The following is a 20,220-nucleotide window of genomic DNA, read 5'->3' on the forward strand; positions in this document are numbered from 1 at the left end:
TCTAAGAGAGAAAGATAAGCCAATAGTTCCAGATAGAAAAGTTAAAGTGAGGACATTATGATGGCTGTGAAAAAGTGAGCAAAACACGGCTTTATTCTAACTCTCGTATAATTCAAATTACCAATGCTGCACATCATCAAAAAATAAATAAAACTTGGTAAATATTTTCACATCAGTGCATTGTACCTGTCACTGTAGGCTGCAGCTTACCGGGTAATCCCGAAGACCTCCGGGAAAGGCCGAATGCCGCATTGCCTTCTGGGAAACTACAAACGCAGCGAACCGCCATCTTTCTTTGTAGCGAATCTGTAGGGGAAAACAACAACCGATTTCAATGATTATTTCTGCGAAATTGGCGCTTTGAGGCTACTCCAATTCGTTTTTTGTCCTACCTTGGACGTCTGTAAGGGAGCCGGTGGGATTTAATTTCACACAAAGCACATATTTAGGTGAAAAGATACAGTAGTTTAGTGCAAGTGCTAGACTAGCGGAGGTGGTCAACATGGGCCGCTCTAGGAGCCGCAGCTCGTCCCGTTCCAAACACTCCAAAAGCAGCAAGCACAGCAAGAAACGAAGCCGGTCTCGGTCGAGGTCCAGAGACAGGGAGAGGTCCAAGAAGCGGTCCAAGTCTCGGGAATCGAAAAGGAACCGTCGCAGAGAGTCCCGCTCTCGTTCCCGGTCGACCACAGCCTCGTCCCGCAGAGAGAGAGCAGCCTCACCGCCCGAGCGAATCGACATCTTCGGTCGGACCCTGAGCAAAAGAAATGCACTGGACGAGAAGCAGCGGAAGGAAGAGGAAGAGAGAAGGGTAGAGATGGAAAGACAGAGGAAAATGTGAGTACAATTCTATCCGAGACTCGAGGTTTATATTATATAACCTTGGCCATTTCGAAGAAGCTATGTGCTAAGCTAAAAGCTAGGCTAGGCTAGCTCATGTCATTTGTACAGATGGCGTTAGCATGTAGTATTAGCCAAAGCATGCTAACGTCAGGTAGCTTCTACTGGGCCCTGATGTGTAGTGACGCTAATCATACCTGTCAATGCCGCATCCTGCAAATTGACGTCAGTCTACCTTTGTAGGTAAATTGAGTTCCATGTTTCTATGTAGATATGATTATGTATGTTTATAGATTACTTTATTTTAAATGCAAAACTCAGATAAATAGGCGAAACTTGTGCAGACTTGTTCGGATTTGTAAAGCTGGGATTTATTTCCCCAATGATCATACAAACTGGACATTACAATTAGATTATCTAGTTTGACCTCCACATGATTGAAAAACATGTTAGGGGTGCGGGTTGCAAGCTGAATCATTGCACAAATATCACATGGAATATGATTATTGGCAGCTGATAAGTTTGGAATTTATTAGTGGAATGATACTTATGCAACTTGTTTATGATCACACATTTGCAAAGTGCACCTTTGTTCAAATGCAGCATGCCACAATTTGAAAAACTAATTTACCATCCATCATCTAATATAATTCAGTTTACTTGTTACTTTGTTGTCAGATTTTGCAAATGCATGCACAAAATCACTTTATAATATTGATGACTCCATGTAACAGTGGTTGCAGCAGGAAAGTTGCTGCTTCAGGGCTGGCTGTAATAGCTGAAGCCTGTCACTCCTCTGCATCGTTAAGTACCTCCGTGGTGTCACATTATGACCATTGCATGTTTATTGTCATCTGGCAGGTTTGTGTTGTTGGTGCAGGGAAACTGCCTTTGTGAAAGTGTGTGGAGTAGCCACGGGCTCACAGACACCTGAGATCTGAGCTGCTGCTCCACACCTGGCCTTCTGAGCGGATCTTTTTTACCGCTTAATAGCTCCGGGGCCACTTAACTAGGCATACAAATGTAAATGTTGTGTCACTGAGACTTGGTAGATAAGGAAGTACTTGGGTCAGGGCTGGGTAAGATCTCTTGTTCCCCATTGGCTGACATACTGAAATCAAATCCAGGGAGGGTATGTTGTGTTTACAGTCGTGCCAGAAGCAATGTGACAACATGACTCCTGAATCTTAATAGCTTCCTGTTCAGAGTGCAGTCAAAGACCGAAAAGACCAATTTTAAAGTGGTTTCAACAAGCAAACAGGATGACAGGTGACGTCATGCATGAGAGACTTGGAGTATGGTGTCGTTTACTTATATTTTGTAGAGTAGCCACCAACAGCTGTTGTTTCGTTCTTTTACACTCATATCCACAAGATTTTTAAATGATAGCTAGGCCTGTCATGATAATCAATAAATCAATTAACCCAACAATAAATAAAAACGTCCTCGGTAAGTTTGCTAGCCTCGATAAACTGACACGTGCATGCATGTTTGTTTTCCCCCTCTCTTTTGACCAAAGAGGCTGAATGAGAAGATGGCTCAGTATGTCTATCTTTCCTAACATCGGGGTGCATAGGTTCTACAGCGGATTTAGCAGATTTATAGCAGAGTGAGCATCTGTCAAAAATGCAATCTTTGGGGTGAAGACAGGGCTGCTTGCGCTTACACACGGAGAGAGCTGAAGCGAGCGTCCTGAGGGGTAAGGAGGAAACACACGCTAATATGAGTCATGGCACGAAAGATACGGTTCTTAAGCCGCCTGCCACAGTCCCAGTGTGGGAATATTTTGTTTTTTATCAGGATGAACAAAGTGTGAGCTCATGAACACCAACGAGCTGATATGTCGCATTTGTTTGAAAATAGTGGCGACGAAGAAGAAGAAGGGGAGGTGCAGCGGAGCCTTGTTCTTTTACAATCCGCTCTTACTGAGGCTTTTGGTCGGCAAAGTAAATAGAAATAAAAGCGCCAAATGGTCGGCGCTCAAAGACAGCTACATTGCCAAAGAAATGCAGCCCTTCAATACGGTTGAAAGCCACCTGAAAGATTTGTTATCGTTGCAGGCCTAATGATAGCATGGTTTTCCAGATCTCCTTTATACCATCATAACTGACTGTTGTCTTTCCTCCTCTCCAGCCGGCAGCAGGAGATTGAGGAGAAGCTGATCGAGGAGGAGACGGCACGGCGGGTGGAGGAGCTGGTGGCCAAGCGGGTGGAGGAGGAGCTGGAAAAGCGAAAGGACGAGATTGAGCGAGAGGTGCTGCGGCGCGTCGAGGAGGCGAAGCGCATCATGGAGCGGCAGCTGCTGGAGGAGCTGGAGAGGCAGCGGCAGGCTGAGTTGGCGGCACAGAAGGCCAGAGAGGTAACGCTCGGTCGTTTGGAACGAAGCCCCTCCTTCCCCTACATACCCCTTCCCTTTCCCCCCTCTTCCCGAACCCCCCCATCACCTGCACTGACTGGTGCCTAACTGTGGGAGACTTTAAGATGGTGGAGGGATCTCCCACATCTCCTAAGTTTAGCTTTTAGAACGTAATGCAGCCATGGTGGAAACTTAATCACAGGGATCGAAGAATTGAAGCCCAAAGGTGACCACCCTGCAGAAAATGATACTCCACTCATCAAAGTTTGACCTGGCACTTTTCTGCATGCAACATGCAAAATTTGAGTTATAGAGCAACTGAAGCAGGCATCATCATTATTTAGCAAAATCAAACTCTAAATATTTATTTGGTCTTGTCTTAAATTTCAGTAGTTATTACACAAGCATATTTTCCCCAAACGTAAAAAAAAGGAACCTGCTAATCTACATGTGTGTAAAAAAGACAGCTTGCCTGCTCTTTAAGTTGTTGAGCAGGAAGCCAGCTTTAATCTCACCAGTATTTTGTGTTTCATTTTAAAGAAGATTTCCTGACTCCCCAGTGAGAGTTTGACCATGGCAAAGTAACAAAGAAAAGACTATTTTTACACCGAGATTGGTTTTAATTTTTACTCTGTTGATGTTTGTAAAAGAAAACATTTTTTTTAAAATGCCACTTAAGTTTTACATTTACCGTCTTTGTACATCACAGGACACTTCTAATCGTCATAATTTCCTGTAATTGGCAAAAAAAGCCAAAGTTTTATGTTTTTCGTGTATTAGATTACCTTGGCTTTTGTGTGACTCTAATCAGAAGCTCTTCCTTGTAATGGTTTTAAGTTCTCAAAGAAGCAGCTTTGGCTTCCTTAAAGTTAGCACAGGCTCAGAAGGAATAAAGGTAGACAGCAGTCTGTGCCCCACCTCCCTGGGCGTCATTAAGAAAATGGGATTTGTTTACACTACAGTAATAATGTATTGTGAATGAGGGGGGCAGCTAAAGCCTAGTGACCCTGACTTGCACATGGAGCAGTCAGTGGCTCGGTACTAATAGGGTGAGAAATGTAGTCCGTGGCACCTCCTGGTCTTTTTCGGTTATCTCTCTCCTGCCTTATGCTCTGTCTGCATGCTCCCACTCCGCTCTGTCTAGTTCTCCAACCCTAAAACATGGACAGTGTTACAGTCTGTGGAATTAGCACGGCTCTTCTAAAAACGACAGGGGGAAAACGCTTTAGTCAGACGCCCACGATGTGATGAACAAGGCACCAGTCCCGTCTTTACTCTCACACGGGGTTAGTGGAACCCACAGAGAGATTTCTCCTTTCTCCTCTAAAGTTTCATGTGTAGAAATGTTGTTTAACTCAGTTTGTCCCGTACAGGTTTTCTTTGCCTGCCCCCTCCACTCCTTTACTTTCTCTTTAACATGGACACACAGTAATGGACTGCATTCATTTTCCTCTGTGCTGTTTGAAAGGTTAACTTTCTCAGGTCTAACCTTTTCATTTGTTGCTCTATATTTTCTCATATTTATGATTTAAAGAGCTTTCTCTCCTCAGCCAAACGAATGTACTGTGTTTGATACTCATGACCTGCTTTTCCTGTAGGGTTGCTGCTAAGTTTGATATTGTTATCTGTAAATACATTGTGTTGTTTTTATTTTGGAAACACAACTCACCAACCTTCCTAACTAGCACTTGACCTGAGCTGGCCTGCAGCCTTTCAGCTCAGCCCGTGACTCATGTCCTGTCCTGTAAGTGTACCGTGGTCCGGTCCTCCTCGAACACACACAGACACCACTTTGTACTGTACTCTCCTTCACTCTGCTATCGTCTCAGTGGGGACTGAGGCTGCTGTAAAGAAAGGAAAGAAACTATTTAAAAAAAAAAAGAAAGGAATGAGCTGTGGCTGCAGGCGCAGGCTAAGCAGTACAGAGATCAGAGTTATAAGAGGAATGCCGCGGGCACGGTATGGCAGAATACCCCCATACCTACCTACCTACCCACCCACCCACCCCAGGAGCGCTTCTCTGTCTCTACAGGGGCCACACAGTCCGGACGAGACAGTAAATATTCAACCGTTTAATGCCGAAAGCTTTCACCAGTTGTGTAGGTACACAGGCAAGGAAAATGCGTAGGTATACGTGCATTGGTGAGCCAAAACTATTCCCTCCTTTATTTGTATCCTTTTCTCTTGCTTTTAATGATGTTAAAACCCAGCAAATGTATTTTCTTCTAGATTGTATTGTCTGTCATTTATATCTGTCTTCTATCTATGAGTGTGATGAGTGGGTTTCCCCCTTTTTAAATTCATGTGTTTAAGTTATAATCTGAGCGCCATAAGCATTTAATTTTCCTAGGAGGGTGTTAACAGCAGTAGAGGGAGGGGGAAAATAGAGGGGTCATTCCCCCAGTTTCTTTATGCTTTTTGCCCCGTTTTTGTATTTTTAAACCAATTTAGGCTGACTGCAAAGAATGCCGCAGTGTGGTTAAGTGCGAGAGGCTAAACAAACTTCTCTGTGGTGCAATGAGTTAGTTTTTTTTTTGTGTGTATGTGTGCTGGGGTGGTAAGTGTGTGACAATTAGAGAGCAAGCGTGTGTGTATGTATGGACATAAAGTGCTTTGTGGCTGTAGCCTGTTCGTGCGCTAACATGGAGCTGTGTCACCCGTCTAGGAGGAAGAAAAATCTAAGCGGGAGGAGCTGGAAAAAATCCTGGAGGAGAATAACCGCAAGATCGCTGAAGCTCAGGCCAAGCTGGTACGCCCTGCTCTGTGCACAGAAACGCTGCTGCTTTTTCTGAGTCTTTCAGACCATTTCTGTCATTTTCATAACCCTCAATTTAGTCGCTTTTTGCATGCTGCCGTGGTCGCATAAAAACGAGCACATCCACTCAGGCACTCTTTAATGCAACACTTTGCTTATCGTTAAAAGCCCTGAAAACAAGAGCTGGTTTGTGTTCACACAAAGACGGGCTTGTTTTTCCTCAATTCATTGAATCATCATTTATTAATCAGCTTGTTTGGGAATATTTCATTAATTTAATGACAGAGATGAATGTTTTTAGGCCCTCCAGAACAGTATGAATGCATTACCACTTAAGCTAACAGCTTTTTGTGCAACTCGGAGAGATTTTACGACACTGCTGCATAAAACTTTTTTTATTTTCCTTCTTCGGCTTTCTAATAAATGAGAACGTGTCCTTCTCCCACTCTTATACTTCATAGAAAAATCATGTTTTTTAAGATATCCTTTCACATTTGGCACATTTTAATTCCCAGAAATGGATTCTATTCAAAGTAAATCCTATTTTTAAGTTGTTCTGCGTGTCAAACAAAAACCAGCAACACGTCCTGTGTGTTTTTGTGAACTTCATGTCACCGATGTGTCTTTCATTATAAATCTCTCAGTGATTGAGACCTCTGGGCTTCCACAACACCACAACACAACGGAATAACTTAAAAGTCCTTTTGGCAAGACCCACTTCTATTGAGTGGTTTTGAATTGATGGTTATCAGCCGTGGTTAACAATCCAGCGGGTTTGTTTTTCCTGTTGGCTATATAAGCTTAAGTCTGACTAATTTGCAGCCCAGTGTTTATTCGATTCAGGCGAGCTAACAGCTGCGCACAAAAGAAAAGCAGACACTGTAATGCTGGATCTTAAAGGGGGATAAAGAAAATGCCAGCAGTCTGCGGGCTCTGGGTTTGAAGGATTATTGTTTTCTGTCCCGCTCTGACCTCATTGTTTGTGTATCCGACAGGCCGAGGATCAGTTGCGTATTGTGGAGGAGCAGAGAAAGATTCACGAGGAGCGCATGAAGCTGGAGCAGGACCGTCAGAAACAGCAGAAGGAGGAGCAGAAAATCATCCTCGGGAAGGGCAAGTCCAGGCCCAAACTCTCCTTCACCCTCAAGGCCACGGAATGAGACTGCTCCCCCTGCGTCCTGCTCTCATCCCACATCCAGCTCTCCCTCCTCATCATCCAGCCCCCACTCTCCCGCCTCCTCCTCTTCCTCTGTGGAACGCTCGCTTCGTTTTGGAAGTGCTGAAGGAAGGCCGAGGAAAATGGAGGTGTGACCCGGTGTGTTAACGTCCCTGTGAGGAGCCACCGCCCGGCCTTGAAGAGGAGGCAGCTCTTCTCTCCTTTTAAAGGACCTGACTGCTCCCTCCATCCTTCCTCACCCCCTCCACACAGATGACTCTTGTTTGTGCTTTTTTTCTCGGTTTTATTTTTTAGGAAACTTGAACTTTTGATGTAGAATGCTATAACATGTCCCCACAGTCTTAACTCCGGTGTAACAGCAGAGTAACTGTGCGCCTGTGCTCTTCTTCTTAAATGTCTCCACAGCCAGCAAACGTTAACAAAACGCCAGTCCCTGATGTAGAGGAATATGTGTGACTCTGTCTAGTTCAGCATACTGTAAACGCTCATGTGCAGCTTGGGACGTGTCCTGTGGTTTCCTGTTTTCATTTCTTTTTCAAAATAAGGTCCGTAAGTGGCTGCTGCAGCCGTTAAAAAAGCACAGTTAACTTCCCGTCCAGCGGATAGGTTTGTGTCGTCCTTATTTTCACCCCAAAGAGCTGATCAGCATCTAAATTTCACGACTGCAGCCTGGTTCGTTTTCCACGTTTGAAACGAATGACTGAGACAAAGCAAACCTGGAGTTTGAATTTGAGCGTCCACCTTGACTCCCAAGCTGCACGTGACTCGAACCACAAACCTCCAACAGGAAATGTGTCTTTGATAATGAGCCCTGTGGGAAAAGGCAGAGAAGGCGAAGGGACACTTCCTGTATGATGTAATGTTAATAGCCTTGCTGTGATGTTCTAACTCCCACTGCCCCTTTCCCTCTCCCCCTGAGTTGTTTGAAATTGATCCACAATCAGAAAACTAAAGGTCACAGTAATGCTAACTACTTTTACGAGACTGTTCTGGGAGAAAACACTGGTCCGTGATCTGTCTCTGAGTTTTGTCATAGTGAATAAACTTTGGGCGGCTTCGCTTGATTCGTAGAGGATGGACAAGTTCAGGTAAGATAAGGTTTGAGGTCAGCAGCAGTGTGTGTGAATGAGGAAATGGATGCGTGTGTTGGTGTGTGTGTGTGATTGAAGCTGCCGGGACGACCTCAGGTGGGTATAAAGACTTTTGTTAAATTGTGGGAATTTGAAAATGTTGTGTAATTTCTCCCCAAATGTCAAGGGACTGAACAGATCAATAAATCCATTGAATGCCTCCACACGTCTGTACGCTGCTCTTCATCACTTTTTAGATTTCTTCACAAACATGGTTAACCAAGTCTTCCTTTTTGTTGATTTGATTCACGGTGCAATATCTCTTTACTGTCTTTTTATGATCTCGATAGCGCCACATTTTATGTTTTTTTCCAGGACCTTTTGTTCTTGTGTTTTTTTTTCTAGCAGGCTTTGCTCATCCATTTTCCATCCTCGAGCCGCGCTGCACAAAAAAACATGAAGTTATCCTCTAACAGCACCGCCTACCGTGATGACAGCTTCAGCAAAGACTTCAGCTGCTGTCGTTGGGTTTTATTTCCAGTAAGTGAGGCTGATGTGACAGATACTGGATGAGATCACAGCAAACTGACCTGAGATCAGCAGGAACGCCGTCTCCTCCAGCTCCAGTTCATTAGATTTAGAATTGATGACAAACAGCATCAACAAACACTGATTGTAGTAAGTGCTGTATTTATGGGTTTACTGGAGGAGTCTGAACAATCCAATTGAAACTGTCAAAACAAAGTTAAACCCTCTTCCTACACAAACCTCCTAATCCCACAATAAGGAGAAAATCAGTGCTCTGGTGAACCATTCATGTACCAATGGACTTTTCAACATTTTGAATGTTTACAGCCTTGGATTTACATTTTTGGGGCTTGTACTAATTAGAAAAAAATATCTTAAGGTGTCCTAGGTGTGATAGAAAGAAAATTTATAGGATTTTTATATCTTTTTTTCTTTCTTTTTTTTTTTTTTTAAGAAAAGTTTGGAGCGTTGTTTTATTATTATTATTATCATTATTATTATTATTATTATTATTATTATTATTATTATTATTATTATTATTATTTATTCTTTTTTTCTTTTTCTTTTTTTTTTGTTGCATGAAGCCTTTTTTTTATGTCACATTTTAATTTACTTTTTTAACAAACCCACACAAAAACAAGTGCAAGATAATTACTTTACACATTGTCTGTTAATGGGGAAACTTATTATTTTATAATGTTAGATATAACTTTGTCAAAATTATCCCAACATGCACTCAATATAAAATGAAGTATAAACGTTATTCCAGGTCTAAGAAATAATTGTTAAAAGGCAGAATTAGTCAGTGTTAGGGACATTTTGAAGATTAAGCACATAATGGTTTGTAGATTTAAAGTGACAGGCACGTTGAAGACAAACGCTCATGAATTTGTGGCCTTGAAAGTAGGATTTGGTGAATATTTCCGTCTCTTTCTGTTTTCAACAAGACAAAAATCCTCATTTAGACAAAAGAAACATCTCCCCTGATGAAAGTAACCCTCATAAATGTTTGACTCTAATATATATGTACCTCAAAGTAGCACAATCTCCACCACAGTCCATCAACATCCGTCAGTTTTCCTCTGAAGACCGGGTTAAAGTCTGAGCGTCGTATCAGGACGCCCCCGGCCCCTGGTGCCCGGCTGGCCGGCCCGGTCCTGCGCTCTGGCTGCTGAATAAACACTGTGCGCCGCGGCCTGTGCTCTCTGTGCCCCCGCTCTCTGCCCCGGCACAGCTCAGATAAGACAAGAGAAGGAAGAAAAACAAAGAGAGAGCTGTTGTTAGTGAAATTCTACCATCATTTTTTCTCCAAAACTTTTTTTATATTGGGAGCTTTTTAACACATAAAAAACAAAATCTGTGCATGTCTCATCTGTAGCCTACTTCATCTACTCGCTTTTTCCTCCAATGTCTTATTCCTGAATATATTCTGATACTTAATCAAAGCGATCCACAACTTTTTTTGAAAGAAAACTTTTGTGAAACTTTTCTCCTTTATTTTAATCAAGTAATGAATCTGTCTCGGGGGGATTTTCTGTTTACTTCTCATTAAGTCTAACAGGGACAACAATAGTTTAAGTGCTGTCCAAACGTCTTTCCTGTTTGCAAGTGTCAAGCTCGAAGATTCACAGTTAAGTGGGTGTGCGTGTGGTTGTGTATGTAGGAAAAGACGCTTCGCAGAAAATCTGTCCGACGGCATGACTGACGAGATTTACAGGGTTAAACTCAAAATAAAGAAACTTAAAACTTCCCCAAACTGTCAAGTTGAAAGAATGTAAATTAAAAAACTGTTATTGATTTAGTGTAAATTGTTTAATCTGCAGCCACAGACACTTTAGATAAAACAAAAAAAGTATTTATGAGTATTTATGGGAGGGGTACAGTTTAAAAGGCATTGTAAGCCACTTTTAGACACATGGATAGATTGTTCAGATAAAACAAAACCGCAAAAGAAAAACTACACTCTAAATCTTTGTGTAAAGTTATTTCACGCAGTCAAAGTCCACGGAAACAACACATTTCTGGGTTATATATCTGAGAGAATCGTCCTTGGTCTCCAGCCAGTGAAGAAACCCAAACACTTAAATATTTAGAGAAAGTTCCGCAGGGGCTTCTGCACATGTCAGTCTCTAGATTACATTTTCCTTTCTGCTGTCTCTGAATGAAATTAATCTAAAAGTTCACGCTGCTGCAATAAACATCCAGAGTGCGGCTGGTGAGAGCTGCTGCTGCGCCTGTGTGTTGATTCCAGCGCAGGGAAAAAGAAAGAGGAGTTAAAAGTGGGGACCGGACTCCTCAATTATCTGCCCTGTGCCACATCATGGTGATTATCAGCTAAGCAAACAGCCCCAATCCACAGCGGCTGCCTTTAAAGAAACGATCTGATCGAATTAAGTCTTTGGAGAGTGTGAAGAGTTGACACTTTTACCTGCGCGGACAGTGGCCTGCAGCTGTCAGAGGTGTGTGCGTCAAATTAGAGGCTGTTCACTAAAAGATGAGTGTTTGCGCCGAGTGTGAATGTGTGCCATTTCAATTAGGACTCTGAAGGAACTTTAGTGCTCGTTAAAACAATGTTTAATTAGTAACAAACAGCACAGTGCAGGCCCAAGAGTGTGAATAATAATCATTGAATCATCCAGAAAGCATGTGGTGCACATAACTCTCAAAGTATTCTGTATTTAAACTACAAAATCACATCTTAATATTGTTTTTATTAACAAATTCATCACTTTTAGGGTTTAATTTAGGTGGAAACTCAAATTATTCGATCCTACTTTTGCCTCTCTTCAGTTTTCCTCAGAGGATTTTCCGCTAGTGGGCGCTCGTGTCTTTCGAAAAAAGCCGGAGCTGCATTTAATGCACTCAATGGAAACACATGCAGCTCTGTGGCTCAGTGCTGCACTGTGTGTGAGCAAACGCTTGTCCGTTATTTTCATTGAGGGGACCCCCACAGAAAGCCAAAACAGGCCAGAGGAGCACGTTATTATTATTATTATTATTTCACTGATGTGCAATCACGTTTTCTCTGCATGAACTGCTCAAGCTTTTTTTTCCTTTAATCACCTTAATTACAGTGATCTTATTCCCCTAGACTTCTTTTATTCCACTATTTGACATTTTCATGAAGTTATTATTTTTAATGGAGCCTTATTAATCCACCTGTCCTCTGACAAAAGTAGGATTTATGTCTAATTCCTCCCATTTCGCTCACCACGAGTCACCACTGAACCAGTTGCCCTCCTTGTGACTGACAGCAGATCTCCTACTGACTTCCCCAATGGACCAATCAGCTGCGGCCGGGGGCGGGGCCAGGCTCGCCAAATATTTCCAGTCGCGGTCCCTTGCAGTTACTTTCCATCCAGGTTTCGGAGCAGCGTTGAGGCATCATCCCTGTGAGCTGTGTGCGGGACGGATCTGCAGGAGCCAGCCGCAGCGCGTACATTGTTTTGGGGACCTCTACTAGTATGAGAACTTCCATTCCAGCTCCTTTGATTTCTCTCATTCTCATATTTTCTCATTTTCTTGATTTTGACCATCCGACCTCATTGTTTCGCCCTTCTCATTTTTCTGCTGCTGTCACCCACAGTTTGTTGCTCACCACCAGCTGAAAGGGGAATATCTCACCATTCCACCACCAGCCATCTCTGTGCTTTTCTCTGCTGCTGCTGATCTGGATTTTGGCTGCACTGCTGGACTATCACAGGGGGATTTATATTTGTATTGATTTCCATCTGCCGCCCGCCCGCAGCGGACACCGCCACTTTTTCTCTGAGGGATGTATAACAGCGGGGTGAATCCTGCGCTCTGAACACAGGAGAATATTAACGCACTGTCTGCTGAATGAACTGCTGCCGTGCGCCCTTGGTTTTTGGAGCAGGTCTCTCTCCTGGAGATGCTCTTGCGCGTCTGATCGGGGTTTGTGGTCCATGCGTATCCCCTCTGGATCGGGATATAAGGTGAAGCAGTTGCCGCGGAGCTCTTGTCCTCTATTTTAGTGGACATACATTTTTTTTTCTCGGAGAAGGATTGTGCACCAACCCGGAGGCGCGCAGGCTAACCATGGGGGACTCGATGTGGAGATATTATTTTGGAGTTTTGTTTATTGCCTTCAAAGTGGACCTGTGCCGGGCGCTCATCCTGGAGTCCATCTACTGGAACACAACAAATACCAAGTAAGTGGAGCACAAGCCGCGCTGGTACGCTCTCCTGCGTGGAGACGCCAGACTCCGTAGAAAAACCAGGCACTTCTGTGTTAGCTTTCTCGCTGCTTGTGGCTTTAACGCGTAAATACACAGGAGCTTGGGTTAATGCGTTTTCTAGAAACAGCCCTTCAATTCACCGCACATTTAAAGGAACAAAGAGTTGTTGGAGAAGCGTGGTTTAAAATTAAAAACGCCTTTGCGTCTCCTTTTGGTTAAATTCATCCAGTTTCTTGGTCATGTGTCTGGAGCTGCGGTGAGGATGGATTTGGGGATATTGTAGTTGCTCTCCGGGAAGACTGACACACAATTATCGGACCGAGTTTTTACTCACCAAAGTATCCTTAAAGGGTGATAATTATCTAAAATAGCTAAGACAGCATCAGACACCTGTGAAGAAAGAAGAAGATGTGTCGTTACTTCAGCGCTTTATAGAAAGATTAGTGTGTCTGTGTGTCGCCGTTGGGGAATACGTATGCGCGCAGTGGACGGCGAGGCCCCGCTCGGCCGCGCGTTAAGGTGCCACTCATGATTACTAACCTGCCTCACGAGGAAACACATCAGTACTTCTTGAAATTGATCGGATATCTCTTATTTATGACAGAAATCGATAACCCCTCGCTGATTTGCGTGTTGCGCGCCGTAAAACAGATTTTGTAAGCCAACTTTACGCTTCGCCTCCTCCCTTAATACCAACTTGCACCGGGCGTCTTCCAAATCACACCAGTCTGTAACAGGTCCGTCCAAAATAGCAGACCTTTGAAGCCGTTTTGAGCTCATTAACATTCCCTTTAAACCCCCCACAGTTGTGTTTGTGCAGGATCAAATATTATTGGATGTTATTTTTATCCTCCCGTCTGACGGTTACATTAATGAGAGGAATTGAAGAGAAAATGGAAACATGACGAGGCGGAGGCTTCACGGAGCTGCTGCTTCTGCTGCTGCTGGGACGCTCCTGCTCCGGGGCCTTCGATGCTCTGCTCTGCTTCCTACTCTTTGTGCGCAAATTATGAAATAATAAAGCAAACAATGAGCTCATTTCAGGCTGGATTAAGCTGGAGATATTGTTGGTGGGTTGAATCTTTGAAATAAATCCGATTTTCTTCAAACATTTCCTGTTCATGGATGAGAGAGCGTGTACAGCGGGGCTGAGTGTGAGTGGATATGTAGAGTTTAGGCTGTTCCATACAGTATTTATTTGGTTTTGGAACACAGTGCATTAGCTCTGACCACCAGTGAGTGATTATATAGGAATCAGGCCTCTCCAAGATGTTTTTCTCGTCTTCTTGCCCTTTTTGTATATGAAACCACTCATCAAGATCATCTACTCCCTCCATTCGCCTCTTGAATATTCCATCAGGCCAAGAAAGGCGGTTAAACTCTTTTTTTCTGCAGATAAAAAGGTGTCTTTCTCCTCCTCTACACCCTGCTCTCAGCCCGGCGGGGGGCGCCCCTCTTTGTGGCCGTTTCGTCACGGCCAAACTCCTACTCGCTCAATAATTCCGTTTTTGGCTCCTGTACAGGCAGAAAGCCCCTCTCTGTCTTCTGTTTTCACCCGTGGAACACACACACAATGGAGACGTTAGGACTGTCTAACAGGTGCCCTTTGTTGTGTGCGTTTTACTGCTGGGAATGAGCGTAAACTTGCGGTGTGCGTAACCGTGCGCGCTCCGGCATTGTTTGTCTGTTGTGCCATGTAATCAGGATATGTGGAAGGAGGGTTTGCAGCGTTGTGTACAGAGTCCTGTGCCTCTATATGTGCAGCCTCTTGACTGCCACGGCCATCTGTGTGCAGAGTGTGCACACTGTGACGCACCACTTTATGCATTTTTCCTCATTTACAAATTCAAAATGTCATTTTTTAAAGGTAAAGTATGCTGAGGTGGCACTTTGCTCACCTATTCCCCAGGCCAAATGGCTTTGTGTCACATGAAGCTGTAATGTTTTGAGTTGATATGTTAATGTTTCAGCCTATTCAGAGCCATTTGATGAGCCGTTTGCCTCAATAGAAGGAAGACAAAACAAAGCCAAAAGGGTTCAAACAGGAAAGCTTTGCTTAGGTCTAATGTATGGAGAGATTTTTAGCCTGTAGATGATACAAACTTGTAGATCTCAGCAAGAATAAACCCTCCTGAGGATCTTTTTCTCCAAATTTCTTGCTATGCGTAGTCACAAGTTGAGTTTACTTGCAAACAGAGCTTTCTTTCTACCCAAGCAAGTCATTTTGAGCTTTTTTAAAATACATTTCTCACAGACGCCTCCTCCGTTTTCAAGCTGCAGCCTGAGCAAATTAGTATGTCATTCCACTTGGCGTGTCAGATTTGATTTTGGGGGAAGAAACAAAGAAAGGAAAGAAAGAGAAAGACAGCGTCCCTCGGAGCAAATATAGGCCTCGGGGCTGCCACAAATGCAGCAGGCATTCCGGCAGAATTAGCATTGTGCATGTGTGCATTCTTTGCGTTCTGTCTGGGTGAGAAGTTCAGAGGTAAAAGGTTAGAGAGTGATACGATTGTGTGACCAGACGCCTCTTTCTCTGCAGGTAAAAAAACGCCTTTGTGCTTTTCCCCTCGCCTCTTTTTTTACGAGCTGAGCCTGAACAATAACTTCAGTTTGTCGTCCAAGTTCTGGCAGAAATAAATCTTTCATAGAGGCTTAAAAATACTTTCACATAAAGTCCTCCAACTTCTGCATTCTTTGTCGTCTTTAATTTTTCCGTTACCAGGCCGGAGATGTCGATGACAAACTTTGAGACCAGGATGGAAAATGCTCTCCTCTGTCTGATAAATAACTTTCCTCTGAGTACCCGCTGAATAAACGACACACAAACTTTTTATTATCCCTTTTCACAGCTTGTTGACAGTCCTCCTGCCTCTGTGTACCAGTGTGTGCGCGTCTGTGTGTGTGTGAGGCAGTTATTCTCCCCCTGTAGCACAGAGAGAAGCCCAAAGCGTGAATATCTTTATTCAGCAGGTCAGCAATATGCTCCACAGCCCGAGTCGTCCCTGCCTCTGTCTCTCTGTTAGTTTGTGTTCGTCCTCCTCTTTGACTATTCAAGGAAGGATGAATGTTAGAAATGTGAAGGCTGTGGGCCAGTCTAATGCCTTTGTGTGTGTAGGCCGGGGGAGAGGATAAAGAAACACTCAGTGTGTGTGTGTGTGTGTGTGCGTGCTAAGTGTGTGCATCTAAAAAAAAACAGAAGAAGAGAAAAATCCCTGCGCAGGGCCCGCGGCTGTGTCGATTAAACCTCATTGTTGTTTGCGCTTTACTACTTTACTGCCCTTATGCATGAACCTCTGAAGAGAAAAAAACAAGAGAATGACCCCAACACCTCGCCCTCCTTCCTCCCCATGATCTCCCCAAGAGACACACACACACACACACACACACACACCTCCTTCTTCTGGTAATCCATTTTGTAGTTGGGAGGGAGAAACAAAAGCGAGGCCTGCTTTACATGGTTTATGTAAAAGGAGCGCTGCCTCTCCTCCACTGCAGTTCATTAAGAGATTACATAGAAGCCCAAAGACCCTTTGTGACCGGGCAGCGACGGGGGCACCTCTGTGGGTCCTTTTGTGAAAATAGGGGGGTTACAGAGAGAGGAGGAGGAGGAGGAGGAGGAGGAGGAGGGGGGAGACATAGAGATGCAGCTCCATCATGAATGACTGACGAGGCCTTGTGCTGTAACGTCGCCCTCCCCTCTTCCTCCAGCTATCCCTCCTTTTCCTGAGCCCCCTGCAGAGCCTCTAATTTTCTCCTCTTCCTTTTTCTTTTCTTCAGCTGAGAGGCAGAGAGGAAGATCAGTTGTTTTAATTCAGTTACATCGACTTACAGAAAGCGAAACCCTACGACAAAGTTCGCCCTGCTGGGTGGGACGTAGAGGTTGACGTGTCTTTTTTTTTTTAATGATGAGAAAAGTTGATGATTAAGATTGTGTGAGAGCGAAAGAATAAGAGGGGGGAAAATGATAGAAATGAATCAGAGAGGCAGAGAAGAAAGCGTGGGGGCCCCTTGGGGGAAGGAGGGTAATTATGTCTAGGCCAGCTCAGATCCCACAGGCCGGGATTACTGGATGAAAGGTGGGCCGAAGGCAGACAGAACCGGAGAGGACGAAAGAGGGGATTGGGTGACACTCAGCATAAAGACCTCCATCCCCTCCACCACCCTTCACCGACAGAGGGCGAAAGCCGGGGCGCAGGGAAGAATTGCGGTGGATTAACCCTCACTATGCCCCGGCTTGGCCTCTTTGTCTGCCGCCTTAATGAATCCTTGCATTGCAGCTGGGATTCAGAGTCAAACAGTTGCTCTTGATCTGCAGCAAATATTCACCTCCCCTCAACTCACTGTTGCTTTAACTCCAGAGCGAAAGGAGCTGGATTCAACCAGGACGACTCCTCTGTCACAGAAACAACAAGGAAGCAGCTTAAATGATAAAACTGAGGATGAAAATGTGCAGATTTGAGGGAGTTAACCTAGTCAGTGTTTCTTTTACTGGCGACAGATGCAGCAGTCGTAACCTCTCAGGAAGTAGCTCCCCAGTCCTCCTCCTCCTTTGGCTCCTTTTGCCCCTAACGTTTCCTCTCTCCTCCCCCCAAACACACTAACACACACTCACACACACCAAACTTAAAGGTGAAGAAAGCTGGAGATAAACGAGAGAAACAGATGTCGGGCGGTAAACTTTCAAGTCTGCAGGAATCACCCTGAGTGTCGCCCACCTGTGCGCCTGAATCAGCAGAGTCTGTCACACACAGAAGACACACACACTCCAGATTCCACTTTCACCTGGTGTGAAAAGCCAAGATTAGCCTCTCCGTGTTAGAGGAAAACAAGTGAAAGTCGTCCCAACCTTTAAAAAGCTCCGAGTGAGCAGAACTAAAGAGCAAACCTCGACGTAAGTCACTGCTTTAAAGCCCTGAAAGCTGAAAATGACAGCTGTTTGATTTCACTGTCTCATCTCCTTCACATTAAAAAAAAGCCTTTTTTGATTTGTTCGCGCTCTGACACAGATGTGAGGATTGTAAGGAGAGAGTTCAGCACCTGTGGCTGTTCTCACCCTGCACCAAATGGCCCGACAGCGAGCTCACAGCTGACAGGAGCGGGTCCTTCCTGTAAACTCTGCTCCTGGTGTCATCCTGCTTTTGGCTTGTTTGTTTAGCAGAGAGAAAAACAGGGATGAGAAGGAGAAAAAGAGGAGTGAATCTATCTCTCTGCTTTCCTTCCTCCTGTGATGGTGTATTTTGCATAGTCACTGTTGCAGAGGAGTGTCGCCCTCTGTGTAGAAACAAATGGTGTTTGGCAGAAAACTGTGAAAGTAAACAAACTCAACTTCAACTCATTTTTACAAATAACAGCAAACAATCAGTTTAATCCTGGAAACAACACTGAGGAGCTGAAGTGACGTCTAACAAATCATTTTTTTATCTCACAGAAGCATAGAAGTACAAAAATATTCTTAAACCAAATGACTCTTCACTTCTTTACACTTTTATGAACTAAACCTGTTTTGTTTTTGTTTTTTTGTAATAAAAAATAAATGAATAAATAACACACAGGAAGTCTAATAAACAGGAGGATTGTACTTCTTTTACTCATTTAAAAACATATCATGATGTAAATTAATCAGCTATTAGCCCAATCAGTGGGTAACAGCAGCACAAACTTTTACAGGAACTTTTTGACTTAAATCATAAAACACACTTACTTTTGAAAGGCTCATTTATGATTTATTTAATGCCATTAAGTTGGATGAAAAAGCTGTTTGTACTATTTTAATAACTTTAATTGAATAAAAGTACAGTAAGTGGACTACCTTTAAGTTTTTAAGCAATTTTGCCACTGAAAATAAATTATCATTAAAATCAGTTTTTACAAAACACATGTGAAGTATTGTAGAAGTAGAATAATATTATTTTATTATATTTAATATTATATTATGTAATATTCTTACAATAAAGCTTGTAAAATAATACATTTTCTACTTTTTTAATTAAAAAACCCCTCAAAACCCAGATTATTAAACTGTTAGCTGTAGCTCTGTGTTATTTATTGATAACTTTCAAGTTTTCTATGTTTTTCAGCTCAAAAATATTTATTTTTAAGTTTTTAAAAGTTTCATGAACTCCGTTATGGCTGTTTTGATTTTAAACAAGATGAGTCATTTGCTCAAATGTTGCTTGATTTGAGTTTTTGCTAACTTTTTTTGCCACAAAAATAAAATAAAAATAAATAAATAAAAAGTTCAACTGATACTTTTCCTTAACAAAAATCCTAACAAAAGAAAAAACAACATTGCATTAGTTTTTTAAAACCTCAATAAAGTCTCATTTAGTTGGTCTCACTGAAAAAATACAAAAATTTACATTTTGATCTTTTAGTGATTTTATTTTGAAATTGAAACGACTGATTCATCCACTTTTAGCTGAACTGCTCTTTATGCAACACCACAAACCCTTTAGTATTACAGTCACTTTACTTCTTATAGAGATAAGCTGTGCTGGTGTTATGTCTATCAAAAAACTTTGTCTTTACAGTTTTACTTTAATACACAGAGCTTATAGTGTCAGCATTTGTCTAATGTAGTGAGTTTTCCTGCAGACAGGTAACTTTTAAAAGCAAATTCTAATACTGATGATGTTCGAATAAAGGCTCTGACAGAAAAGTTTAAGTTCTGCACTCAGAGAGTAAGATAACATGAGATCAGCCTGTCAACACCCAGTTCATATGTGTAACTTTAACAGAACAAGCAGAGATCTTTCAAGGTTATGTCCCCGCTGCTGTCTCGTGAGCTGCATAGTGAGCGTGGAAAGATGTGCCGTAAAAAGTATTTAATTAATCAGTGCTGTGGTCTACAAAGTGAATTCATCTAACTCATATTCTTATCTGTCTGTGAGCCTCTCCATCTCTCCTCGTTTTGATTAATCAGCCTTTGATGCTTTTAAAGTCCAGACGAGCAGCAGACCTCGGTGATAAACTGCTCTCAGCTCTTTGCTGCAGGAATATTTATGGTGCTGGGAGTCTTCCCAAAGAACGGGGCTTTTATTTTGACGGAGAGGAGGGGAGGGGTGAAGGGCCAAGTGTGCCTTTAAGCAGGGTGGGGGGCCTGGTGGAGGAGGGTGCGGGTCAAACACATTTACAATTATAAGACAGCGAGGCGGGCTTTTATTTGTTGTCCGTCCCTCCTCCTCTATGTCTCTGAGTCCAGCGCCGGTCTGTGGGACGTGTCCCCCTCCACACCAGGTGTCATGTATCCTCACACACACTCACACACCGCCGAAACGATGAAGGAGCGTACATCTTTT

The 20,220-nt window shown here is 43.2% G+C and overlaps 2 protein-coding genes across 3 annotated transcripts in view; both read left to right on the forward strand.

The window, feature by feature from the left end:
• The first annotated feature begins 242 nt into the window (after positions 1–242).
• Positions 243–8,419, forward strand: arglu1a (arginine and glutamate rich 1a). Its single transcript, XM_074694876.1, has 4 exons — positions 243–834; positions 2,971–3,196; positions 5,859–5,942; positions 6,944–8,419. The coding sequence occupies exons 1-4, from the start codon at positions 503–505 to the stop codon at positions 7,106–7,108; spliced, it is 807 nt and encodes a 268-aa protein (XP_074550977.1). The 5' UTR covers positions 243–502; the 3' UTR covers positions 7,109–8,419.
• Positions 8,420–12,081: 3,662 nt separating this feature from the next.
• The window catches only part of efnb2a (ephrin-B2a), a 34,003-nt gene continuing 25,864 nt past the window's right edge, over positions 12,082–20,220 (forward strand). The window contains exons 1-2 of one of the 2 annotated variants that reach the window (XM_074695321.1): positions 12,082–12,185; positions 12,310–12,895. In XM_074695321.1, the coding sequence (XP_074551422.1) occupies positions 12,783–12,895 (113 nt within the window). In that variant the 5' untranslated portion in view covers positions 12,082–12,185; positions 12,310–12,782. Of the gene's footprint in view, positions 12,896–20,220 lie in introns of both variants that reach the window. The other variant, XM_074695320.1, reaches the window with a different exon arrangement.

Source organism: Halichoeres trimaculatus, unplaced genomic scaffold (assembly GCF_033239565.1).
Source record: "Halichoeres trimaculatus isolate MK-OKI-2021-1 unplaced genomic scaffold, fHalTri1.1 fHalTri1_scaffold_19, whole genome shotgun sequence".
In the NCBI taxonomy this organism is placed as follows: Eukaryota; Metazoa; Chordata; class Actinopteri; order Labriformes; family Labridae; genus Halichoeres; species Halichoeres trimaculatus.